Source organism: Amblyomma mixtum, chromosome 2 (assembly GCF_055824585.1).
Source record: "Amblyomma mixtum isolate Tamu chromosome 2, ASM5582458v1, whole genome shotgun sequence".
In the NCBI taxonomy this organism is placed as follows: Eukaryota; Metazoa; Arthropoda; class Arachnida; order Ixodida; family Ixodidae; genus Amblyomma; species Amblyomma mixtum.
The window spans coordinates 247,163,696-247,189,903 of NC_143013.1; the positions used below are offsets into that span (position 1 = coordinate 247,163,696).

A 26,208-nucleotide genomic window follows, 5' to 3' on the forward strand; every position below is an offset into this window, starting at 1 on the left:
TATCCTACTCCGCTCGAGGCCGATCTGATCCATCGCAACAGCTACCTTCTCCCACTGTGCACAATAATCTCGATTACTCCAAAACGCCAAAATCTCGACCAAAGAAGGACTGAAGCGAAGCAAAGAAGCCCACTTCGGATGCTCCAGCGACAACCTGCAGTTCAGCCGCCAGTGCATTGGTGGCTCCAAAAACAGCCTCAACCTCTACGGCTGATGGACAACCACAGATATCAACCACAGGAAACAACCGTGCGGAGAGCCTTACCACACTGGAACTAAGGTATGACCTGAGGCGACGCTGTGGCCCAGCCCACCGGCTGAAACAGGAATGACAGGCTGGCCGAGCTTACCCGCCTACTGCTCCTCCCTCAGCTGATGCCATACACTCTCAAGATATCTTCAAATTAAGAAAAATTATCGACAAACGAATCCTGCACGAGCTCCATATAATGTTCTACGCGTTCTACACACGCTGCCCACGCTACACGCTCTCCATCGGGTCAAGCGCCGGTAGATATCGCTTGGTGTCGAAAGTAAGTGCAGCTTCAAGAGAACACAGCGGATCAAAGAAGCCGCAGTTTTCTCAAGGGCAAATGGACCCTAAACGGGATTCTTATCTGGAAAAAAAAAACCGCAAGTAAAGGTCCTCTTCTGTGGTAAAATAAAGCAGTTCACTTATGGCTGAAGATAGCAATGCAGGTGGGCAAGATATTTCTGGAACCATACGAGGGGGTACCCAAAAGAAACCGGACTTATTTTTGTTTGAACTTATTTGTTCACATTTTAAGCACATACCTTCAATCTCCTTCAAAGTATTCCCCACTTGCAATGATACGCTTGTCGAATCTTTCATTCCATTTTTCAAAACATTGTTTAAATTCATCTTTTGTGATGCTTGACAGTGCCTCCGTCGTTTTTTTCTTCACTTCAGCAACATCAGCGAAACGCTTTCCATTCACCTATTTTTTCCTTCTAGGAAACAAAGAAAGTAGCACGGGCAAGGTCGGGAGAGTATGAGGGTTGAGAAATAGGGGTCATGCCATTTTTGGTCCAAAATTGTCGTAGAGACAGGGCTGTGTGAGCAGGGGCATTGCCATGATGGAAAAACCAGTCACCCGACCGCCACAAATCTGGCCGCTTCCACCGCACACTGTTGCCCAATCTTTTCAAAACATCCAAGCAGAAAGCCTGGCTAACTGTCTGACCCTGCGAAACAAATTCTCAATGGACGACTCCTCTCACGTCGAAAAAACAAATCAGCATTGTTTTGAGGTTTGGTTTCACCTGACGAGCTTTCTTGAGGCGAGGTGAATTTGAAGTTTTCCATTGGCATTATTGTTGCTTTGATTCAGGATTAGATTCAGGAACACTTGAGTTGTCCCCATAGCATCGTCCTTGTACGTCTTTCTTAATATTTCGAGAGTTTCCATTCAACTTTTTCCGAGCAAAAATCAGAATTTCACCGGCGCACGCTGTTCACGAAAATCAGCCATTGCAAAAACGACATTCACACAAAACAGTCGTCACTCTAAAACTCTGCCTAAACTAGTCTGACCTCCTTCAACGACGGCACTCGGCTTACTGACTCTGGAATGTTCGTTCTATGCGCTCCTAGTGGCAAAACGCGGTACCACAGAAGCTTTGCCGACCAAAAAATTTAGTCCGGTTTCTTTTGGGTACCCCCTCGTATAAGCTGTCCGGGTGAAAAGAATCAAAGAAAACAAGACTGATTACAGGGCGCCGAGGGAAAAGTTCAGAGGGAGACGATGCTGTGAACTAGATTACATCGGTTATAAAAGAGTCATTTATGAGCGACGAAAAGATAATCTCTCCCGGATTGAATGAGCAACACGTAGAGGCCATCATAATAGAATGGAGCTTAGAAATGACCGACCTTAACTGGAGAAAGGCGCAAGTACATATCTCTAAATGCACATCCGCAGGGCTAGACAGAGTTCAAATCAAGCGATTTATTGAACTTGGTCCAAGAAGCAAGGAAACGTTGTTAAAAGCATTGGGAAGTCATAAGGAATAAACATCTTCCAGACAGCTGGTGACACAGTAAAATAAACATGATTTGTGAATGCAAAGGAGATAGGATGAACATAAATTCTTTCATACCAATTATAATAACATCTGTTATATACAGGCTGTAAATGCAAGCAGTCAAATTAAAAATGCAGTCACATATAGAAAGTAATTAGGTATACGGAGAACCTCCGAGCAGGTTCAGACGCGGTAGGCGCTTAGATGATAGCCTCTCTGTACTTACCCAATGCATAGAAACAGCTAGGGAGGAAAAGAGACCTCTATACTTAGCCTTCGTGGGCATAATCGCCGACAACGTGAACAAGGCACTCGGCACTCCTGTGGAACACACTATAATATGAAGGTATCGGTCAAGAAATATTTGATTTTCTACAGGAAATATATCGAGATAATAAAGTTGAAAAAACGTGGGTAGGTATAAGAAGTACAACTGTCGAGGTACGCAAAAGACTGAGGCAGGGTTGTCCTCTATCACCGCTGCTATCCATACTTTATATCATAGTTATGGAAAGAAGTCCGCTATATTCTGTCGCTAGGCTACGAGCTCGTAGAGCAGCAGCTCTCCGTTTTATTTTACGCAGGCAGCATTGCACGCCTACCAGAAGATCAGAACGATTCCCAAACTCCGGTTAATACTTGTGGAGGGAAAGGAGACGCTCTAAGCTTCACTTTTAACGCAGTTCAGTCAGTTCTTAGGCATTCAACGATTCAGCTGACCGTCATAATCATCAACCTGACTACGCCCACTGCAAGGCAAAGGCCTCTCTCTTGTCTCTCCAGTTAACCCTGTCCTTTGCAAGTTGCGGCCACCCTATTCCCGCCAACTTCTTAATCTCCTTCGCCCACCTAACTATCTGACGCCTCCTGCTACGCTTGCCTTCTCTTGGGATCCACTACGTTACCCTTAAGGACCGCCGTTTATATTGCGTTCGCATTATATGCCCTGAGCAAGCCCATTTCTTCCTTTTGATTTCTACTAGTATGTCATTAACCCACGTTTGTTACCTTACCCACTCCGCCCGCTTCCGGTCTCTTAACGTTACACGTATCATTTTTTTTTTTGCATAGCCCGGTACGTTTTCCCTAACTACAGCGGAGCCCTCTTCGTTAGCCACCACGTTTATGACGCATAGGTGAGTGCCGGTAAGAAGCAGCTGTTGCACACTTTTCTCTGCCACCGGCCATATGCGTTCCACACCATTCATATTCTGCTAGCTATTTCCCTGTCATGATCCGGATCAGGTGATTAAAATACAAGGCCATGAAATACCCCGACTAGCAGAATGCAAGTATCTCAAGGTATGGGTAAACGAAGGACAGATGCACAGTCTTTGTCAAAAGTTTAGAGTCCAGGTGGTTTACTTCTTAGCCTTGCAGTGGGGCTCCTGTAACATTCGTGGTAGTCCTACCCATTGAAGGAGGTAGAACCAGAAATCTTCTTACCGAGAGGGAATTTGGAGCGCTGGAGATACATCACGAACCACACAGTGAGGCTCAGAAGCAAACCCCTGGGCTCCAAACTTTTGACAAAGGCTCTACATGGAAAAGCACGAACAGGCTGCCATTATGAAAGGGCGAAGAGAAGTCGCGATAATGAAATTAAAGGCATTATGGGGGTACAAAAAGTGTGAAGGACAGATAGGTAGCAATTCAGTCCAGCCTAGAAATAAATCAAAGGGTGGTTCAAAGGTTAGCACTAGGTGCCCCCGGCAAGAGCACAAACGAGCCAATACAGGGAATATGGGCTGGGCATCGTTCGAAGCACGGCAAGCTCAGAGTAAAATATCTTATGAATAACGCCTGAGGAATCAGCACGATAAGTGGTGGGCATGTAAGATATTTAAATACTTGTACTGAGAAAGTGCTGAGTCACAGTTGCGGAAAGGACTAGGGAACTAACCAGGAAGTATACTAGAAACAAGGACGGAGAAATATGGAGCTTTCAGCGACAGCTAAAAAACGCAGAAGGTACGAACTGGATTCATTCAATGGAAAAGAAGCCGCCTGCATAAATGTAGCTAAATTTGAAACGACAGATCATTAAGGAATTGTTCTTCGACAACTCAAGAGGCAATGACTCTCTTTGAAGCTAGATCAGGCTGCCTTAAAACGTAAAGCTAAAAAAACAAATTTAACCCGTGTGACACAAATGTGTGAGAAATCGGTAAAAACAAGTGAACATCTTGTACTAGAATGTGATGGTATTTATCCGGATGTAGATGCAGGCTGAGTTCTTCTCCATGAGGCCCTTAGATGTATCACACCAAATGCAAAAAGGAATGAATTGGCGGTAAAAGTCGGCTAAAATTGTTTGGAAGGCTGGTGACTTAAAAGCAGGGAGGTGACATTAGGTTAGACGTGTAAGATTAATAGTTATATTGAAACTAAATGGCGAATTTATGACCGATTTATTACACCATTAATGTGGGTAAAGAACTATAGAGGATAAAAAAGCAGAGCATGGTGGTGACTGGCTCACCCCGTTTCAAAGGGAGCTCCTTTCTTCGACCCATCTATCCATCTATTTATCCACTCATACATCCGTCCCTCCGTCCGTCCGTCCGTCCGTCCGTCCGTCCGTCCATCCATCCATCCATCCATCCATCCATCCATCCATCCATCCATCCATCCATCCATCCATCCGTCCATCCGTCCATCCGTCCATCCGTCCATCCGTCCGTCCATCCGTCCGTCCGTCCGTCCGTCCGTCCGTCCGTCCGTCCGTCCGTCCGTCCGTCCGTCCGTCCGTCCGTCCGTCCGTCCATCCATCCATCCATCCATCCATCCATCCATCCATCCATCCATCCATCCATCCATCCATCCATCCATCCATCCATCCATCCATCCATCCATCCATCCATCCATCCATCCATCCATCCATCCATCCATCCATCCATCCATCCATCCATCCATCCATCCCTCCGATTTGATTAATTTTTTCTCAAAAGCACGCTTCCTAACGCGTACAATTTACCCAAGCCAAATCGCTTACGTAGTCTCATTGCATTCATTTGGTACGGAATGTACCGTCGGGAAGTGTAACTAGTTTAAAGGCAACAACAATCAAGTCGATGAATGCAGCGCTACATAACAGAGCATTAACCTCGTGTTGCTGTGGAGGGCGGCATTAAAGTTTGCATCGGGTAGAGACCCGAAGTTCAGCTATGTTCACATGAAATGCCCTGCCAGTGTATGGCAGAAGATGTATTGAAGCACACGCATCCAAACGTACAAGCGCGCGCACGCATAAGTTCATCTGCTCCAGTGGTTAATCATTTGTGGAAACAGATCGAGTAGTGCGACGCTACAGAATGTACGTGGTTATTTGACGCTCAGAGGCGGGTGTCCTCCGGCGCGTGTGTGCTTTGGGTTCTGCCAATGGTCGAAACGCCGTGAACATTGCGTCTTTTCCGTAAAGGAGAACATGTTTCAAAGCATTAAAGTAGGAAAGTGGTGGACAGGAGACTGACGTGACTAAAATAGCAAACATGGTCCACGGTCATCCTCTTACTTAGGAATGAGTGGGGGCAACAAGCCTCGTGGACGCACATTGGAAAGGACGGCTAAGCGGGTTTAGTTGGCGCCCCTACAGATGGTGTCCGCGGCTTCGGGTTTTAATAATACTGCACGAAACATGACGTATCCTGCCTCTGAAAGTCAATTCTTCAATTACTCAGATGGGTTGTCGACCCGAGCAAGAGCTACGTCACCAGCAGTACTAATTTTCCTGCATTTGATTGCTGGTTTATGCTGCACGCAAAGACCGCATTCTTGATTTTTCTTCGTCGGGCAAGAGCGATGGTGACGACCATAGTCCCTGCGTAGATCTGAGCTCTTGCTCTGGGAATTGCACTCTCCGTTTCTGTCGTTGTACCCATAACTCCACAGGTCGATTTAGGAGAAAGCTTTTCAGTTCGACTTTTTCCCACGACGTTCTTGTTTTTTTTTATTGCAATATTACCAAATCGCGCAAAGTCTGCTAAGGTTATTATGTAGAAAATTAGGTACCCACCTGACAAGAAGCAGAATGCTACCGAAATTGTCGGATTTTTAGATTTCGCAGAATGTGCCACGTGCATTGGCGCGAAGGCTGTGTGTGTGTGTGTGTGTGTGTGTGTGTGTGTGTGTGTGCGTGCGTGCGTGCGTGCGTGCGTGCGTGCGTGCGTGCGTGCGTGCGTGCGTGCGTGCGTGCGTGTGTGTGTGTGTGTGTGTGTGTGTGTGTGTGTGTGTGTGGAAAAGTTCCGCATTTCTTCATGCACGAACACAGCCCTCTTTTCAGAACAACCACACAACACTGGGGATTTTGAAATGGGACGGTTTGCGTTATAAGCTTTATAAAAACATCTTTTCTGACTTTAACTCTGGGTCCGTTTTAAAAATTACGAGGGTTGCTTTTGGGCAGTTTTTGTGATAAAAAAACTGAGGAACTTTTAGCGCACACTCTTTGTAATTTCTCAGTTAAAAGGCGAGATTTTGTAAACACACAACAAAAATTCCTATGTTTTAAGTTGCTGAGAAAAATACTGAAAGTTAACACTACGTACCTCGTATAGTTGCTGCAAAAAACTGGATTTTATAACTGTACGCGCAGAAGTTGCGTAGTTGGCTGTGCCGAGGATCCATTATTTATACTCTACCTATCACTAACTGTATTCCAAAGATTCAACTTCACTCTAAGTTTCCTTCTCTGCCTGACGTACTACAGGGATCGCAGAAAATCACACGTCAGAAGCCGCAGGCAATGAGCTACATGTGGAAAGCCTGATAATAGCTAGTTTCTGCAGACACTGCTAACTTGAAGGATCACCAAGCGTGTACCATTATTTCGTCAAGCACATCGGAAGCACGCACCTGAGGGATAAAAAAAGTGTACAAATTAAAAACATTACGGCAATATGTGCTGTAGAAATATGTAATGCATGAATCGAACGCAGGTATTTACAAGAGGAAAAGGACTGCCTGAAAGCACGCTGAGAACTTTCGTGGTGAAATAAGATATAGAGAGAAAGGGGTTTACAAATTGCCCTGGCAGGCAAACGCTCCATACCGAGAGATATTTTAGCAGAGAAGGAAACGTCCTACTGCAGTCGTGATCTCATAGCGAGTTAATGTTCTCTAATCTCAGTGTCCACCGGAATTTCGATTAGTTTTCTTTCTCTGCACTTTAAGTGCGGAGATTGAAATTCAGCAATTCCGGCAAATTGATGTTATCCATACTGGATGAGCGTGCCTAAACTACCTTAACTTCCGGTATCAACTTTTCCATAGTTATAGAGGAGTTAAGAATTAGTTTTTATATCACGAAGCGGCGGCTGAAAAGTAGACGAGCCCGTAAAAACCCAAGATAGCGCACAGTATACGAAGGGTATTAGAATGTGATCTCGGACACTGATTATCTCACGTGTGAGGAAAGTTGAAATTACATGTTTTCTTTCCAGGCAGGTTTTTGAATTACTTTATTGTTTTATAACCGAAAAAGGCTTTCAGCATTAGTTTCAAGAATGCTGGAGCCCTGGTATTAAATCTTGTGAGTAAATGAATGGAGTAATGAAAAGTCATCCTGTTTCCCAAGAAACTCCGGGTATCCATCCCGCAGGTTCATTTACGAAACAATGTTTGCGAAATGGAGTATGAAGCAATCTTTACCGTCTGTCCAAACAACTTAAATTTATAATCGTGCAGATTCTTTCGCATCTAATCGCTTGTTTACTAGTTGGTAGAATTTTTGTATATATAGCAATCATCGTTTTTTGCAATACAACAAAGTTGTATCTCACAGCTCCATTGGTTTTATGAAGTTTATAGAGGCAACTCCCCGTTTAAGTCATCTGGCGTAAACAGACCGACATAACAGTTTACGCCTCTACTTCATGAGCGTGAAACCACCCAAAACATCTAATCCTGCGCGCTGAACTTGGAGCGTACGCCGAGAAGATTTAGTAACGCAGAAGAGTCTGGTCATACATAAACAACGCACGTATCGCGCTTGCAATAATGCAGGACACGCGCAGCGAACGATGATCTTTCTTCGGTGCATTGGATTTAGAGAAAGCTTGACAAATTAAATGCCTCAGCGCAATCAGGCGTTTCTTCTACGTTTGACCTTCGACGAAGGCGAAATCTGCCGCTCCTTTCTGGACGTCACGCCGCAGCGGTGTTGCGTTATGCCTGAGTACTAAAAATGAGAACTAATCTTCAATTCTCACTCGCAACCAGGATTTGCTTTCCATGGGACAGGTTCTCCCAGTTGCCAAGTGCGCTCGCTGTGCCATGAGCACTACGAGGGACGATATATTTCAAGACAGCCTTCCTTCTTTTTGCCGTTCTTTTCGCATCTCATTAAAGTGCAGAACGCAAGCCGTTCAACAACTCCTTTTCTGCACGCAAAGGAGAGGTGGCTTTCCGTCTGATTTGAACCTCTGCTGCTCTCTTTTACTTATTTTGCACAAGTGGAGGCGGCCAACCATGTAGATGTAAGGCCCATCGTATAAAACCAGGCAGAGATCAAGTACACGCAGCAGTTCAGTCGATTGGAGCTGCGAGGTAGCTAGTCATGGTAAGAGACGTCTTTGCTCAAATTTCAAAAGCTTTCCAGCAAATTTTTCTCCAACTGATGGTCCTTGGGTGGCCGTTTATTCTTGTAATGAACCTTGCGGAAATTTCCATGCATTCTATGGCGTTTCACGTATCTAGGAAAAAGAAATGCTTCTCCCTGAAGGAACACCTGACGAATGACTCCGCCAAGTAAAAACCTACATTTTCAGTTTGGTAATTTGCTGACGGTAAAAAAACAAGGCCTATTTCAGAATATGCACTGTACTCGAAAACTCGAGTGTTATTCGCTGCTATTATGGCTCTTTCTCGAAGTATTGCCTCGTACTCACCTTGTTATCTCTGTTTTGAGTGAAGACCAATTTGAGTAATGATAACCTGTCGCACTTTCCCCAGTTTCGCACGTGCATTCTTCTGGCCCTGGCCAGCTGTTCACTGGCCGGCTACATTGGCGCTGGCTACGGCCTTGGCTACGGCATCAGCCACTTTGGCGTGGAGCATGGCATCGGCTACTCCGGCCTGACCGGCTTCGCCCACAGTATCGGATACGCACCACTCGCAACCTCCGGCTACGCGCTGCTCCCCGTCGCTCCCGTGGCCACCATTGCTGCTGCCCCCGTCGTCGCCGCTGCTCCAGTCGTCGCCGCTCCCCACGTCGTTGCCGCTGCACCCGTTGTTGCTGCACATCCAGCCGTGGCTCCCGTTACCACCGTTCACGCGGCGCCGGCTCTTGCAGCTGTTTCTCACGCTCCCGTTGTCGCTGCTGCTCCGGCGGTGACGAAGGTGACCACTGCCTACCACGCTGTTCCGTCCGTTGCCGCCGTTGCCGCCCCAGCATCGCATGTGATCGCTACACCGGCTGTTGCTACCACCACCGTCAGCCACGCCGCTCCCGCAGTCGCCACTCTCGCGCCTGCTGCCCCAACCTACGGTTACGGTGTTGGTGCCCTCGGTTACGGAGTCGGAAACCTCGGCTACGGACACGGTCTTGGTGTTTACGGCCTGAACTACGGATACGGTCTGGGCTCCACCCTCGACTACAACGCCCTTCTGCGAAGAAAGAAGTGTAAGTGTTATTCTTTCTTTTTTATTGCTCATAGGTAAACCATGCTAGGCATAAAGAGTGCAGCATGGCTGAATGTGCACCCTTTCCTTCTTAAAAATTGGTTTTTTTACTTTCCCAGAGTACTGGTACTCATTTTATAAAGCTGCACAACGAAGGCCGGAAAACGTTTACAAGGTTGCAGGACTTCCCTTAATAAGAAGATTATCGGGGAACTTCTAGTGAAGCTTCCCGTTCCACATCTTCATATCCAATAAAAAGAATAAACAAAGTTTAAAGAATAAACAAAGGAAAAACTTTTGTTTCAGCAGTGTTCGCGTTATCAGCAAGGTATAAGCAAGGATATAAAAAGAGTTTTAAAAGAGTCATGGCAGCAGGGGCAGCCTACACTGGTGATTCAGCGTGCCATTGCGACTGAGATAATTTTAACTATTGTCTGTCTGGTGATGTTAGCTCGCGTGTTATTATTCACGGGCTTAAATTCCACACCAGTGAGGGCACGCAAGCTAAAACCCTGTCCACTGCACTCAATCAGACCCAACGAGTTAATAGCTGGGTCTTCATATAATAACTATTATTGAGCGAGTTCATTCCATTTTTGAATGTCCCGCCCTTCGCGATTATCTAACGACACCACGCCCTAAGCTTCAGTTAATAAGAAAGTGCGAATGCGGGACGTGGTGCCAATTCAGCCAGATCCGATGGGCGGGGAATTCCAAAATTAAGGGGAATTATCTTGGAAGAGGTATATTATACGAGCCCTGTATTCATCGCGTTCTCAGTGAATACCGAATATAAGTTATTCAACCTCTGAATTGATAAATTCCCTCAATTGTTCTGAATTATATATTGAATTGTGTTGAAAAAGAACAAGTGCTTTGAACTTTCGAGCGTACCTCAAATTTATTTGCAAGCTTTCCCGCCCTTAAAGAATATGCAAAACATGACTGAAAAAGCACCCGTACTGCCATCGTGACTCTTCACTCTTTATTAACAAACTGGATGGTGATATGTTGCGGCAAAGTTCGCCAGCCTCGGTCAGGAAGAGCATCTACAAGCCGTCGGGTTGGTCCACTTGCACGGGTTTTACGCCCTTCTTATAAGCACTAAAATAAGCATTTTTGAAGAAACCTCCAAGTATAGGAATCGCAACGTTGTGTGATTTAATCTGCCCTTCATAAGAACTTCAGTGCAAATAGTCGTGTACATTCAAGGGGACTGAAACGCTTGAGATAAATTACCTCAATGAATAAAGTAGCAAGAAATCCCGTTGTCTGCATTGGGCAAATCCCAGCTGTGCGTACTGGCCGTGCAATAATATATGCAGCCTTTCATATACAGCCCACCCATGCGACATTATACATCGGGTATATAATGTTAGTAACAAATGTAGGGACGGATTTAAGAGAAATTTTCACAGGTGCGGTATGGGTGGTGTGGGCATATTTGCACAATATATTTATAAACTTTCTTTGTTAAAGAAAACTGGGGCCAATAAGGATTTTAAATGACAACTAGCTTGCTCAAGAAAGGTGGTCATTCTCTTCTAGCTTCGCCTCTATTTAACGCACCTTTGAATTATCAGTTTCGTTAAGAAGTTTCTAATTAGTCCCTGTTGTCAAGCCTGTGGGAAATTTTATATCCACCCGTCGAGTACGGTAGACTGTACCTAATCTTTGTTCTGCTCTCACAAAGAACGCACTGGTGTTGCCCTTGTAACTTCTCACTTAATTCTGCTGTTTTCATTTCTCTTGCAGAGGCGCACGTGTCACCTGTATATATCGTCATCGTTTCGAAGAAGTCTCAGTGTACTTTATTTTTACATTTTTGGACAATATTTGTGATAAAATAAAGAGAAACAGTTCACTGCTGTTTGGACTGCTGTCCAACCCCTGTAGTGTGTCTTTTTGCAATGCCGCTCTCATTACATAGGCGAATAGTATCTAAGAAAACACATTTGGCAGATGTATATTTCTAACGGAACGTCCAAAAGAAATCAATTTAAGTATTACCTTGCGTTGCGAATTTCTTGATGTAATTCTTATTGAACAGTGACCAGAATCTATTGTAGTGTCATAACATCTTTTGCGTTATGCTTTCCCGCCTATAGCGCTGATACCGTATTCCCTTCCCGGAATCGATTAATTTTTCTTTTGAAAACAGAAACCGATCAAAATAACAAAATGTGAAACCATCTAAATGTGATCATAAATTCAGTAATAAGCACGAAAGACGGAAACAATGGCCACAAAATAGCGCCCTAATTTTATTATTTACGAACTATGTAGTGATAAAACTTATGGTCACAGATATTTTGTAAAAGCTGTGAAGCATAACACCACGCGGGAAAGGAACATTTAAAACACGTATGATTCCTTCTTTCCAAAAATACTAGCCATGCGAATTGTTGCACGAAATGATTATCAGCCTTGTCTGAATCATGTACACTGCGGACTCAGAAATGAGAAATCTAACCGCACCTTCTTGTGCCTGAAGTGAAAACGGTTTCTTGGAAAGTCACGCTTTGAAAAGTAAAAGTGGCTCATATAGAGAACTAAAACTTCAAAAGGGAACTCCTCTTTAGTTCGACTAGAGCGCACGTTGTGGTATTAAAGAAATGGCGCATTAAGAACGTAGGTACCTCATACTTCCCTGAAGGAAGATATCAGTTCAACTCTACGCAGAGAATCTGTGGTAATAGCGTCATGCAAATGAGGGCATTACAGTACTATCCTTTTCCTGAGTACGCGTTTTGTCAAGCTAATCAAACACAGCCGCAAACTTCACGAATCCTACTTGTATGCCTTGCTACAACAAGCACCTCAAAAGCTGAATTGCTCGCTACTACACTCCCTGGAAAACAACAGCATACCATGAAGAACTTAGTCGTAAGAATTACTTCAAGAAAAGCAATCGATGTGAGCGCCCAAAAAACAGAAAGATGAAACAAAAAGGAGGCTCTGACTCAAACTCAATTGGGCGCTCTCGAAGGCCGCTGCCATTCCACCTAGCTATCGGGCCAGATAAAGCCGCAGTTACTAAGCACATTAAAACGAATGGTCGAACTGTACCTATGGACTAGCGTTCATGGCTTTGTAGCTTACGGCTGCTTTTCAGATGAAAGGCAATCATGCTTACCGGGATTTTAAAGCAACACGAAACTCAGAGCCTCTCTGCGAATAGTGTAGACGAATTTATGTTCAGTCCAAAGAGTCCAATGTAGAATGCGTCTCATTAGTGTGGCCTGTAGCTCTGGCGCACAGAAGTGCTTATGTTTTTTAAAAGCGTTGTCGGAAGTCTAATGAGATTAGCTGTGACATTTGAATAAGCTGGAAAGTGAAAACTATAAAATTAGGAACCTAGAAGAAGCAAGTCCAAGAAAAAAAACTGCTATCACTTTCGCCTTCTCTCTGCCATTGCTACTGTCATATTTCTAAATGTATGGGTTGATTTCCATTGCGCAGTAAATAAAAAAAAGAACATGTTCCTAGCAATTTTCGTGTAATACATTCAGAAGACACAAAGATCATTCTATTGAATGAAAAATACAAGCATGAAAAACGCATGCAACATTTATCCACCTTCAATATATGCAATATCCATAGAGAGGATGCTCATCTCTATGTACTGCACTCGAGGCAGAATGATAGGGTACTTGTGTAAACACCACACGAACATATGTTTAAGCAGCGGTTACCCCAATGTCAACTTAAAGTCGCCCGCACACCTGACACCAATAATACAGAGTGTCGCTGGGACTGACGCCAGCGCCACGAAGCGTTAGCCGCCGGAAACTAGATCATACTCTAAGTAACTACGTTTCCGTTAGTTGTCGATAGCTGGTGCGCAGCTCGATGTGACTAGTTTGTCGTCTCTGCCAGAGAGTGCGCTCGTTAAAGGGGCGTTTTTCTGCGTTTCACTCGCGGTCACTGCCTCGCGCTCCCCAGGCAACGCGCCGCACTTCCCTTATCGCGGGAATCCGACATTGCTTGCTTTAACAAAGCCGTCAAATCGAAGTGCGCACCAACAATCGTTATCTGCAGCAAACATACTGAGAGTATGATATGGCACAAGGCGATTAATGCTTCCTCGCGCTTACGTGTGTCTAAGCTACGTTTTTCGTCATCGTGTTAAGTGTGCGAGCAGCTCTACAGCAAACCTGAAAGTGCAAAATCGTCTCCGAATGCAAGCAGCACCTGGTGAAGGCTGAAACTCGCCCGATATGCTTACGTGCAATCGAGAAATTTTGCGTTAGATGCTGTCTAGGGCAAACAAAGCATTTTATATTTTGTCCTTTCCCGGTACGTCAAAGGAAAACAGCTGTCTGAAGTAAAAATTAAGCTGATGCATATTTAGCGTATTTTTCGGGGTAGAAAGCTTCTCAGGATAAGTGCTGAAAGCGGTCAAGCATAGCTGCACGAAAACATCTTTCGACACAAGGCACACTCAACAAATTTTAATCAGATAAAACAAGCGCACAACTACACCATTTGTGGATGCCTATAAGATTTCTAGAGAAGTATGAAAAAGTACTGGTACTGGTAAGGCAATAACCGCATTGAATGATCCTGCGTAGGTTACAGAATTAACGCCTTTGGCAGACAGCACAGTTCCGTGCTAGAAGAAAGGCTCTCACTTTGTTGAAAAACTGCGGCTTTCGTCTGTAGCTATGCTTGATACTGAAGTATAATACGCTGCGTATTTTGTATACCGAATTACTTTTTCTTCTAAAATAAATTATGCCCAATTTCGGATGCAGCCATTAGTGGCCGCCAGTTGTTTTACCCACTGACCTCTGCCACGACCTGTGTAATATTGCAGAGGACGGAAGATAGGCACTTCCTAATAAATATTATGTTCCTTGACACTGATTTTCACAAAAAATTCAGTTCGAAAGGAAAAAAGGAGCAGAACCTGGTGGTGCTACGCGCCGACGTCGCAGCTTTCGGCGCACACGACCGGGCTCCATATAAACTACGTGGCCTAAGTGACTTGCGCAACTTGCAAGCGTCCGTAAGGATATTCAGTGCATGTTGCTTGGGCCGCACCTATCGGAGCAGGGAATGCGAACGTCTCGCGCATAGAAATACACGGCCACTGCTGAGGCTTTGCGTGTCCGGTCCCATTTAATCGCCCTAATCGCTCAATTCGTTTTCTTTCACGGAGTCCTCCTTCACTCTGCCCATACCAACGCATCTGTCTGCTGCAGTGCCATTAAGAGTTCTGGCAACGTGCCTTCATTGGTAGGGCAAAGTGAAGTGAAATATGAGTTGCAGAAAAAGAAGCGGTTCGGTTCCGCGTCTTACAAAGCCATTAGGACTTTCCTCGTCCGGCTCATAACGGGCGAAAGAGGGCTCCGACGCAAGTGCGAGTTTCCACCGGTCCGCAGCAGTGAGCTTTAAGGTAAGGTGGTGCACAAGACGTTGCGTTGTGCATTCGCATATTTACCTGTTGGTCGTTCCACTTCTGACGTTTAGACGCATTCGGCATAACCATTTCAGTAGAAGTCCAGCGGCAGCCAGGAGTGGACACAAGAATACCATGGCAAGTGAGCTTTCCTTCCTTCTCTGTCTGAAGATATGTGCAGTGATAAGCTTTTTTTTATGTTGTAATGGACATATTTTCTATTTGTTGCAGTAGAAACTAAGCATTACAACGAGTCCTGTGTTTTAATAAAACAGCATATGGCCTTCTATTAATTGAAATTTTGTAGGGCAGGTGCTCTGCAGGACTTAAGATTAGGATTGAAGTTCTCTAAGACCTGTGTTCCGTGACCAACAAAACTATTCACTGATAATTATCAGTCAGCTTTGCAATATAGGGTATTGCCGCGGTAATGTAGATGAGCGATTACATTCGGTGTTGAACAGTAGACACTGCTTCTCGCATAGGACTAATATTAGGGCTCAGCTATGAAATCATTATGGTCCAAAACCTTGTTTGAGTGAGCTGTGAAACTCAGAACAGTTTGTTGAGCATCCAAAATGTTAGTATCTAGACAACATACACAGAATGGCGACAAGAACTTCTGGATAGCTGCGCCATTTTGAGAATAATGGCATTTTAATGTGTAGAAGTGTGCATCAGCAAAGCTATAATACGGTGCTTGGGGAACTTTATATATTCCTGAATGCCTTGCCTTCGTAAAAATGCATGTTCACTGTACTCGAGCAAGATATTTATACGGCGCTTTCTTGCGCAGCGGTTATCCCGTCATTTTTTTCTGTTTCCTTTTGAATAATTTTTTTTAGCTCTGTATGTTTCCCAGCGAGCGAAATATTAGCTACTATGGTCTTGTTGGTAGACGAACGACAATCTGCTTTCTGACTGTTCAAACTTCGTATAGTTAACAATGTGGTCTTGGTGCTTATGTGGAATGTCGAAGGCGCAGTTTGCTAGAAATATAGCGGCTTCTTTGCTCTTCTCATCATAATATAAATAGTGGAAAATTTGTCGTACGGCTGTCATACATGGAAATGTTCAGAAATGTCTCCGAAATGTCTTGTTAGGCTTAAGTAGACTACTACCGGGCAAGGGCGGTACGATGTAATGCAATCAAGATTACAAGGAAAGTCATTTTTGAAAATATTTTCTGGGGATAAATGTGAGAGCCGATTTCAACGTATAATACCCATGTGCACTTCATATGTATCTCTGAAGAAATTAAAAACGGTTACAACGCGTTGAATGCTGACTATAGGATAAGGCACACTCCCTTAGAACGAAGATTAGTTCTTTTTAAAACACCTTCAAGGCCCTATACAAGGACTGAGAAGCGCTGCGTGGTCCAAATGCGCAGATATCTCGCTCAAATTTTAAAAAGTTAGATTTAAAAAGCGTTTTAGAAGGTCTTCTTTTGCAAATGTTGAGAATTTATCGCTTCTTATCTGTGTATGCAATCACTTAAAAGTCAGAATTTACCCTGTAACCATGGGCAATCCAAAAATCTTTCATAACAATGCAGACTAATGCAACATTGGAACATTTATGAGCTGAGATTTGTCCCATGCGCTGCACAAAGCTGGATGAAGATCAGCGGACAGCGAGACTGCAGCGGCGAGCGCGGGCTTATAGCAGCTCGCTGCGCTCCTTTAGAGCGCCATGTTTCTAGCCTGTGCGGAAGCGCTGCGAAACGGCTAATTTTCAAGAAATGGGCTGCTTACACAGTACTGTTGTATATTCTACACTTAGTTCTACACGAAGACAAGCATGATCTGAGGACAGCATAAAAAATTATGGGCGTACATGTTTATTTTTTCCTGTTGCTTTGTACCATATTTTACACTAGCGGCTGTTAGAACAGAGTTTTCTGAATGTTAGAGAATTTTTCGTGGCGAAAATGCGACAAATATTTGTTAACACTGGGATATTCCAGCCCAATCGCGTTAAACGTTTCCAGAGTGGGGAGGAGGCAGATATGAGGAAATGAAAGGGATGGTCATAACTGAAGCCCGGACCGGCTTAGCGTTGTGATGAGAAGTGCTGTATCAGGAAACACGCATGCATTATGAGAAGACAGCATCATTTTCCGTTTGTAGGGAGGCGCATGCTTGCACACGTGAGCGATGCGGGAAAGGCGAGCCATAAGCGCCGTGCAGGAAAGACGTAGCATCACGGTACCCCGAGAACCATTCCTTAAAACCATATTTCATGATATCTCTCACTATAAACATAGCTATGGCCAGCTGAACTTGATCTTAATCAATAGAGTGATGCTTTATAATCACAAAGGGGCCATTCTCACCGAGGCTGGAGCTTTTATAAGAGAGAAAAGATCAAATAACGAAGTAGAGGTGTCGCGCTCACTGGCTGATTTCGCAAGTTAAATGCCGGCGTGGACAGGGATTTAGTGGCCTTTAATCCAAGAGGCTACACTGCACAGCCATTAACTTCAAAACCTCAAAAATCCATCCTTTCCTGCAAGAACGCCGCGAATTTGAATTTATCAGCTGGATTATTTTAAAACAAATTTCACCGCTAATAAATGCATCTTTCTCCCGCACAGACGTCCACGTACCGGGAAAGTGTCAAATAACCAGTTTTACTCAAAAAAAAATTTTGGATAGATTTGTCCTCAGTGTTCCTTTAAAGCCAAATTCTCAGGACACAGTTACCGCCTTGATTGCAGCAGGCTTTGATTTATTGAAATGGAGTTTAACGGATACTAGACTCGTAAGGCATAATCGTAGCAGAAAAGTATTAACCAGCAGCCACTAGTTAGGACAAAAAGATGATGGTGTGCCATTTTTATTTACGCGTATGGTAAACAAGCGAAATCTGTTACATTTTTGAGTCTTTTCCTGATTTCAGACACATTTAAGAAAAGCGGAAGTGGCTATAAAAGAACAAACTACACGCAAACTATACCAGAGAACCCACTACAAAATTCTTTTGCATCGCAAGGCATATTTAGTGGAAGTTGCGGAACAACATTAATCATTGACCAACTCTGAAAAATCTAAAACTTGTACAGTTCAACCTGGCAGGGATTAAATAAAAGAACTACTACACAGCATTTTAGTTGGCAGCAGCTTGCGCTGCACCAGGTGAGCTGGAGATCAATGTTCTTCAAAGAAGAGCCTAAAAGTAAAGCGCAGCCAGGGGAGAAACACACGAGGCATACACGCCGGCAGTTTTGTTTGTTTACAGGTCAACAGATGAAACCTCTCAATGAGTATTGTTGAACTAGCTAGTTTACTAGGTTTTAAATATGTATTTGTTCTGTCTGCGGCGCCCCTTTTTCCTCTCCATACGCATTCAGCGGAGATGGAGAGGAAAATTTGTCCTGCTGTGGATGTAGTTGGGCTTGTAGTTATGATAATGGTGATTAAATCGCATAAGCCGATTTGATTCAAAGCATACAATAGTGTAATGGTACTCTCCGCAAGCTCATGCCAGATTTTTTCGTGCCCCCCGGCAGATTGCTACGACCTGTCTACTGCTGTCTCTAGCCACCAGCGCCTTTGCCGCCTATATAGGCCCTAAACACGGCCTTGGCTATGGCACAAGCCACTTCGGCGTGTCCAGGGGCATCGGTTACTCCACCGTCACTGGATTCGCCCACAGCATTGGTTACGCGCAGTTACATGGCTACTCCCTCGTGCCTACAAGAGAAGTCCATGTAGCTACTGTACCACTGGTCACCGCACATGCTGTCCCTTCTGTGTCTTCTGTGGTTATTCCTCCAAGTGTGACCACGGTTACCACGACAATACATCACACAGTTCCAGTTGTCACCGTTGCTGCAGTACCTGTGACTACCACGTACCACAGCACTGTGGTGCCCACGAGTATACACGTGGCCCCAGTGTACGGAAACAACATTGGAAACCTCGGCTATGGCACTGGCCACTACAGCTACGGACATGGTCTGGGTACATACGGCCTTAACTATGGTTACGGCCTGGGCACTCCAGTAGAGTACCTCATTCTTCTTCGCCGGCGAAAGTGTAAGTAAACCAACTGCAGTAGTTTGCTTAAGAGATTGCCGAAAGAGCGTAATTAGGTAGTTCGGCATAAGCATGCAGCCCTGAGTGATAAATTATCAAAAACGATGACACGCAGCATTCAATTTTTGAGGCGTAAAAAGGCCGAAACACATTGCTGAACAAAAAGCCAAACTTCAAACCCTATTCTAAAAAAGAAACAATATAATGTAAATGCAGGGATATACCGTTGTTAAGATAAGAAAGGTTCAACTCTCTAAGTAAGCATTCTCTCGAGATTGTAGCCCGCGGACCCGCGACAGGAATAGAAAAAAAGTTTGCAAGTGATTGAAAGAACGAAAATAAGACCAAATACATTTCTAAAAAGCAGAAGATCAGGTCCCTGGAGGAAGTCATCGAAGGAAACCGTTAAGATTTAGCTCTATTTAAAACCTGCACAAATGGGAAGAAATCTGTTTATCAAAGATAAAACACCCCATATCAGCAGTCGTACGTGCTGATTCCTGAAACACAGCTTTCTTACCCGAAGTCATCATCATTAGTATGTACATTAACTAAATGTATAAAAGAGAGACTGGTTATATCTCTACTTACGATATTAAATGCAAATGCCACTCCTTGGGTTTGAGCAACCGCAGCCTCGAATGTTAAAATGACAAATTCGTGACAAATTGGCGCATCATATCGCAGTACAGAAAGCGTTACTGGAGACAAAACTACAGCGACAATGTTCCGAGGGCGATAGTGTTTCAGTGCATTTGCATTAAGAAGGCAGAATAAATCGGAGGAAACACCCAAATAAAGTGTCATTTATGGGTGTATCCTAGTGCCGTCTTCTTTGTTGTGGCATCTGTTAGCACGCCGGAGGCGCAATCATAAACAAATTTGTTTTAATGCTAATTAATTAAATTTTTTTATTTATCGACACCTGGGTGCTTGATATAGATACCATGCCTTTTGCCATTGTTTCCCCGTCAATGGCACAATGCTATCAAGCCTATCGTGCTTATGTGATAATGTGATTTAGTTTAGTGAACCTGTGGGCTAATTTCTTGGTCGGCATTTTCTTACAGAGAACTGCGGGCGCCTCCAAGGGAACATGATGTTGCAGTCGCCACATTCGGAGCTGCTGATTTTGTTATTTCCCCAATAAGTCATTTTTTACATTGCCTATTCAAGAGAAATAAAATGTTATCTAGTCCTTCAACTTAAGACCTATGTCTAAACTGTCTCCAAGTCGGCTCTTCCTTCAAAGTATCAGCAAACACCCCGTCAGGTAAGAAGAACGGCGTTATCGTAGATATTGTGCACTGATGGCGCCTGTTGAGGGTGCATTAACAACTGCGAAGGCCAACAGGTCGAGAAACTGTTTGTCGCTAATGTTCACAGTGATACAGCCAGAACAACACCTTGACAAACGATTCACCTCGTTGGACTCATTCTAGATTACTACATATGGCAGTGTGCAGTATTCGGCTGAATGCTGTGGTGAGTAGCGAAAATTGATAAATTGTCGTCGCTTAGCGCAATTTTTTGAAGAAAAATTTGATAGTGCTTGTCTTTCTCATAGCACGCCTGAAGTGGCAAACTATGTAATTCGACTGTATGAAAATTTTCATCGTACGTAAGTCCATTTTTTTTTGTTCGTGGACGACCACAACCGATGTCCGTTCAAACGAGATGCAGAAATATCTCAAAAAGCTGCTATGTCGCGAGGCGTGTACGTAAAAATAGGAGGACGCAAAAAATTTCGAGAAATTGCAGCGTTTCTGCTAAATGCGGATCTGAGTTGCTTCTTTAAATAAATATTAGTTTGTTGCCAGCATATACATGTACATAATTGCATCGTGACAGCATGATGATCTCATGAAATGCTGCGGAGGCATCTCATCGAGCAGTAACCGGCATTTGGTTTTCAACGTGAAGATTATTCGTGACTGAACTGCCGAGGACATATGAATTTCTGGTTGTTTGGAGAAATGGAGACGTTAATTGTCTTCTTCACGCTCAAAAAAGGTTTTTCTACAATGTAATGAAGGCAGAGAAACTGAAAACATCAAACATTTTCTATCATAGAAGAAACGGGAAAAAGAAAGCCGGCGTATCGCACAAGAACAGCGCTACCCGGTGGTGGTAGCTCACGAATTCTTACAGCTCACTAAATACCAGAGGAAAGAAGGCCGAAGTGGCGGTTGGTGTAGCGTCACCAGAGTAAAACCACCAGTACCACTCCAACAAACACAGAAATTGCCTGGCCCTGCTGGCTCAAGTCGCTGCTGGGTTGGCCGTGAATTCCTTGACACAAGCGAGAAAATGTTGTGCAGTGTCTTTCCTGGGTTAGACCGTTTCGAGATCGGCTTCAGAAAAGCAGCCAGCTATGCATGTCGACAAGTCTCGCCCAAAAAGGGACATCAGCCTTAGGCGCTTTTGAACAGAGCTTTTAAGCTTATGGTGGTGTTTTGATTTAGTCTTAAAAAGATGTGTAATTTCAGAAAAATCCAGCAGATAAGCGCGGCTCTGAGTGGCTCTATATGTCGCGCGACCGTTCGTGAAAGTGCTGGCGGTGGCCGCCATCAAATGCAGCGTGTTTTGCCGGCAAATTGATGGGCTTAAGACAGCTATACCATGCGATGCTGTGGCTAAAGCACACGACGGGCGGAGTGGCCCTGTCCTCCACTTCAAATAAAAAAATACACCCTGGCCGTAAGCTGCAGTACTGGTAATTGGAATTCATTAAATATAATCGCAGCTAGGTCGCCTCAAATGCGCAATGGAGTCTCTTCAGAAAAAAAATTATACTAGTGAACGAGGCAAGCAAATTATTAAATGGTAAGAAGAAAAACCCCAAAGGCAAGGACACCTCGGCATAGAGACAGTACGCGTGTAAGATTTCAGATACTAGATGTGAAAACCAAAAAGAAAAAACGGAACAGGACTACTGACAAGGATTACAAGACGACGGTGCGGGAGATGGAAACTTGTTACAATGGAGAGTCGGGTCACGTCGTAAAATAGGGAGTGTTGAGAAGGTCAGAGTGCAGCCAGTTCATGCCGCGAATAAAGTCTGCATACCTATTTCAGTATGCAAGCATGAATTCGGCCCTCTTACACGCTCAAATGAAGAGCGCCCTGGTGAAGCATATATCATGAAGCATAAATCCTTAATATGTGGCGTTAAGCAACGATTACCTTTGCTTGTGCAGGGTCAGATTTTTCGCAGCATAAGCGACATGAGATCCCCACCCCCGCCATGACAAAAAAAAATGCCAGTGGCTTAGCTCTGGTTAAGTCTGGATATACAAGCGAAAAGGTGCAGTTATGCTTTGTTTAACGTCATGACTGTCGCAGTTCGCGCACAATGCACTGGGAGCACCACGAAACGGTGTAGGCAAGCGCGTTATATAGCCCTCCTTCCGCATGCGTAGTAACTGTGGTAAACACGCGGATGCAAGTAGCGTCATATGAGGAAGCCGAGCGCGCGTCGATGCACACTTGGTTAACACGCACAGAGCGCGCGAACGACGGCGAAGGTCGACCGGCGGAGCCTCGCTAGGCGGCGGCTCCGCCGATCAGCTGCGCCTCTTCAGTGACGTCACGCGGCGAACTCGCGCATGCGCAGGTGTGGCTAAAATTGATCACGGCGCACGCCAGACCCGGTGTTGACTAGCCTAGTGAAGATTTTCGCTTCAAAAGCGTCACCAATTTTTTGCCTCCTGGAAAACGACTCCTACTAGCGATGGAATTGTTCGACTGTAAGTGCTCACTTCCAGAACCATATTCTGCTAAAACTGCAGTTAAGAATTTTGTAGTCTCTCGACGACAAAAAAGGCAGAACAAGCTCCGCTGTGCTTAACCTAGTATGCTGTTTGGCAGTACTCAACGCATGGTTAGCGAGGAACGGGCGGCGAGAGCGATAGCGGCGAGCGGTTTGGGCGCAGCGCCGTTAAGACAACCCTAGCAGAACGGCGAAGCAGACAAATGATGGCTGCGCTAGGCCACCGCTGTGCGGACAGCAACCACATCGTCGCTCTCGAGTCAGCTATCGCAAGAGATGGCCGCACACGACGGCTGGATAGCCTTAGAGTGATTGGCCTAGCTGCGCATTTTGCATTCAAACAATTGTCTATGTTTTCGTATAAGGTGAAGTCCGTGAAGAAAGCAGCTCTGCGGTGAAGAAGACCCAGTCGCCTTGCCTGAAGTGCTCACTTGGCTCGAGAAGTGGCGCCACTAGTAGAGTTGCCGGTAGAAATAAATGTGTCCGCGCCACTGTAGTTCACTGTCTTGACGACAGGCGGCGCTAGATGATAGCCTGCCTGTTCGTGCTTATCCAATGCATAGAGATAGCTAAGGGGGAAAACAGACCTCTGTAGTTATTGACCAATTCGCTCTCGTCCTACCATAAGCTTGCCGTCCTGGTTAGCTCAATTGGTAGAGCGACTGCTCCGGTGTAGCGGTGGTCCTGGGTTCGAACGCCGGACCAGGACGAATTTTTCTTTAACTACGAAGTTTCTGAGAAAGCTGCATAGCTTTCCTTTGTAGCCGTATGGCTGCGCTCGGGTGGATACCAATGAGTAATTACTCCCTTATTACAAATTCTACTCCACCTTGGGGGATTCCCCTAAACATTTGACCAACACAGTTCCCACTTCGAGTTATTGATCAATTCGCTCTCGTCCTACCATAAGCTTGCCGTCCTGGTTAGCTCAATTGGTAGAGCGACTGCTCCGGTGTAGCGGTGGTCCTGGGTTCGAACCCCGGACCAGGACGAATTTTTCTTTAACTACGAAGTTTCTGAGAAAGCTGTATAGCTTTCCTTTGTAGCCGTATGGCTGCGCTCGGGTGAATGCCAATGAGTAATTACTCCCTTATTACAAATTATACTCCACCTTGGGGGTTTCTCCTAAACATCTGACCAGGTTATATTCTGTTTACAGATTAGGCGGAAATGTAGTTGAACAGCGACTCCCGGTTTTAATGTATCCGGACGATATTTTACTTTTAGGAGATAGCCAGGAAGAGTTACAAACTTTGGTTAATTGTTGTGGAGACGAAGGAAACGCTCTAGGATTCAGTTTTAGCGCAACTAAGTCAGGTGTGATGATTTTCAACGGTACAACTGATCAAGTGCTCAGAATACAAGGCCACGAAATACCCAAAGTGCTCGAATACAAATACCTAGGGATATGGCTAAACGAAAGGCAGATATACACGGAAAAGCACGAACAGGCTCTTAGGGCGAAAGGACGAAGAGACGCCGGGATAATGAAACATAGGGCATTAGGGGGGTACAACAAATTTGAAGTACCGAGAGCATTCGCTTGGCTCTGAATGTGGATGAAACTTCATTTGCACAACAAGCAGCCTGTCAGTTTTTCCCACATCATGACTGCCTCCCTACCCCTTCTCCCATATTATCGATTTCTGAGCCCCCTGATGAGGTTACTTCAGATTTTACCATGGCAGAATTGCTGGCCTCCATAGATCGCCTCAAAACAACCACTGCTCCCGGGCATGACGGTGTACCTAACTCGTTGTTTCACAACTTGGAAGGACCTGCTCTACATTCCCTCCTTGATACATTCAATGAGGTGTGGCATTCTGGAGTTATTCCTGCAGAGTGGAAACATTCCATCGTTGTCCCAATCCCCAAATCAGGTCAGCCGCCGGTTTCTCTTTCGGCCCTCCGCCCTATTTCACTTACGCCTACTATCTGCAAGCTTTATGAACACATTTTAGCAGCTCGCTTGTCGTGGTGGCTGGAATCGAATGATTGTTATCCAGAATCTCAAATTGGGTTCCGCCCTCACATTGGAACAGAAGACGGTCTGGCTGTTTTGGCTGCGGACGTACTAAACCATTCTTCCCATAGTCATCTTGTTCGTACGGTGATCGCGACTGACATCACAAAGGCATATGACAACGTCCTACACTCTTCTATTCTTGGCACCCTTCAAGATCTCGGTCTCCCGCATCGCTTTCTCCTTTCAATTCACTCATTTTTAACAAACAGAACCTTCAGTGTACGTATCCATGGGAAGCCTTTTGGTAACTTTACCTCCAACCGCGGTGTACCCCAGGGCTCCGTCCTCGCCCCCACATTATTTAATGTAACTTTTATACCACTTGTCCGAGCCCTAGAGAAAATTCCTTCCGTGCGCGTCCTTGCGTACGCCGACGACATAACCTTGTGGTCCTGTAATCCAGATGGGTCTGTGCAACAGTCGGCGCTTCAGCAAGCGCTGGATGCCTTAACATCACGACTACCCCCTTTGGGTCTGACCCTCTCGTGTAATAAATCTTGTTTTATTCGCATTGGCAACAGAAGCGGCTTACGGAAAGCAGCACCTTTTACCTTTACGGTAGACAATTCTCCAATTCCTCAAGTTGAAAGTGTGCGTGTTCTAGGTCTTCTACTTCATACATCTGGGACTGGGACTCCGTGGCTAAACGCGACCCGTAAATCGGCTCACGCTACTCTTGGTCTGATTCGACGCATAGCTATGCGCTCTGGCGGAGCGCGTTTTGATACTGCCCGTCAGCTCGTGCGCTCCATCCTTCAGCCGCGGATAGTGTACCAAGCGCAATTTCATCGCCTCACCCGACGACAGTGGGACTCCCTTGAATCAATCAATCGGGAGGCTATGCGCGCCATAACTTATCTTCCTCGTATCACACCCATACCCATTCTGCAAGAGTACGCTCAACTTAATACATTGAGTGAACTTATCGACCAGCGTGAGCCAAACAGAGCACGCAAGATGTCGCTTCAGCTTCATCGTTTGCAGACTCTTCCCCCATGGTCATACTGTCAGCTCACAGACAATCGCCCCTCTGCTTCGACGCCGATATCAGCCGCCCATCTTTCTTCAGGGTGCATAATATACACCGATGCATCACACACAGCAGTGCAGGGAGTTCCTGCAGTTTACAGTCCCTCACATCCTCATCTCAACTCCCGCGCTACATACAGCACGGATACTTGCTCCCCCCTGGCCTTGGAGCTTCAGGCGATACACAATGCCATCGCTTCCCTTCCACTCGTACCTACTTTCGATATTGTACACATTTACACCGACTCCCTTGCCGCCCTTAAGCAGC

General features: G+C 45.1%; 2 protein-coding genes across 2 annotated transcripts in view; both read left to right on the forward strand.

The window, feature by feature from the left end:
• LOC149363341 (uncharacterized) overlaps positions 1–26,208 on the forward strand; it is an 86,832-nt gene that overhangs the window by 28,227 nt on the left and 32,397 nt on the right. Inside the window, exon 4 of the mRNA XM_089568467.1 lies at positions 9,293–9,444. Coding sequence (XP_089424593.1) covers positions 9,293–9,444 — 152 coding nt within the window. The remainder of the gene's footprint in view (positions 1–9,292; positions 9,445–26,208) is intronic.
• On the forward strand, positions 18,431–19,121 carry LOC149363342 (uncharacterized). The gene is made up of 2 exons (XM_089567496.1): positions 18,431–18,487; positions 18,585–19,121. Exons 1-2 carry the CDS (start codon positions 18,431–18,433, stop codon positions 19,119–19,121), a joined length of 594 nt encoding a protein of 197 aa, XP_089423622.1.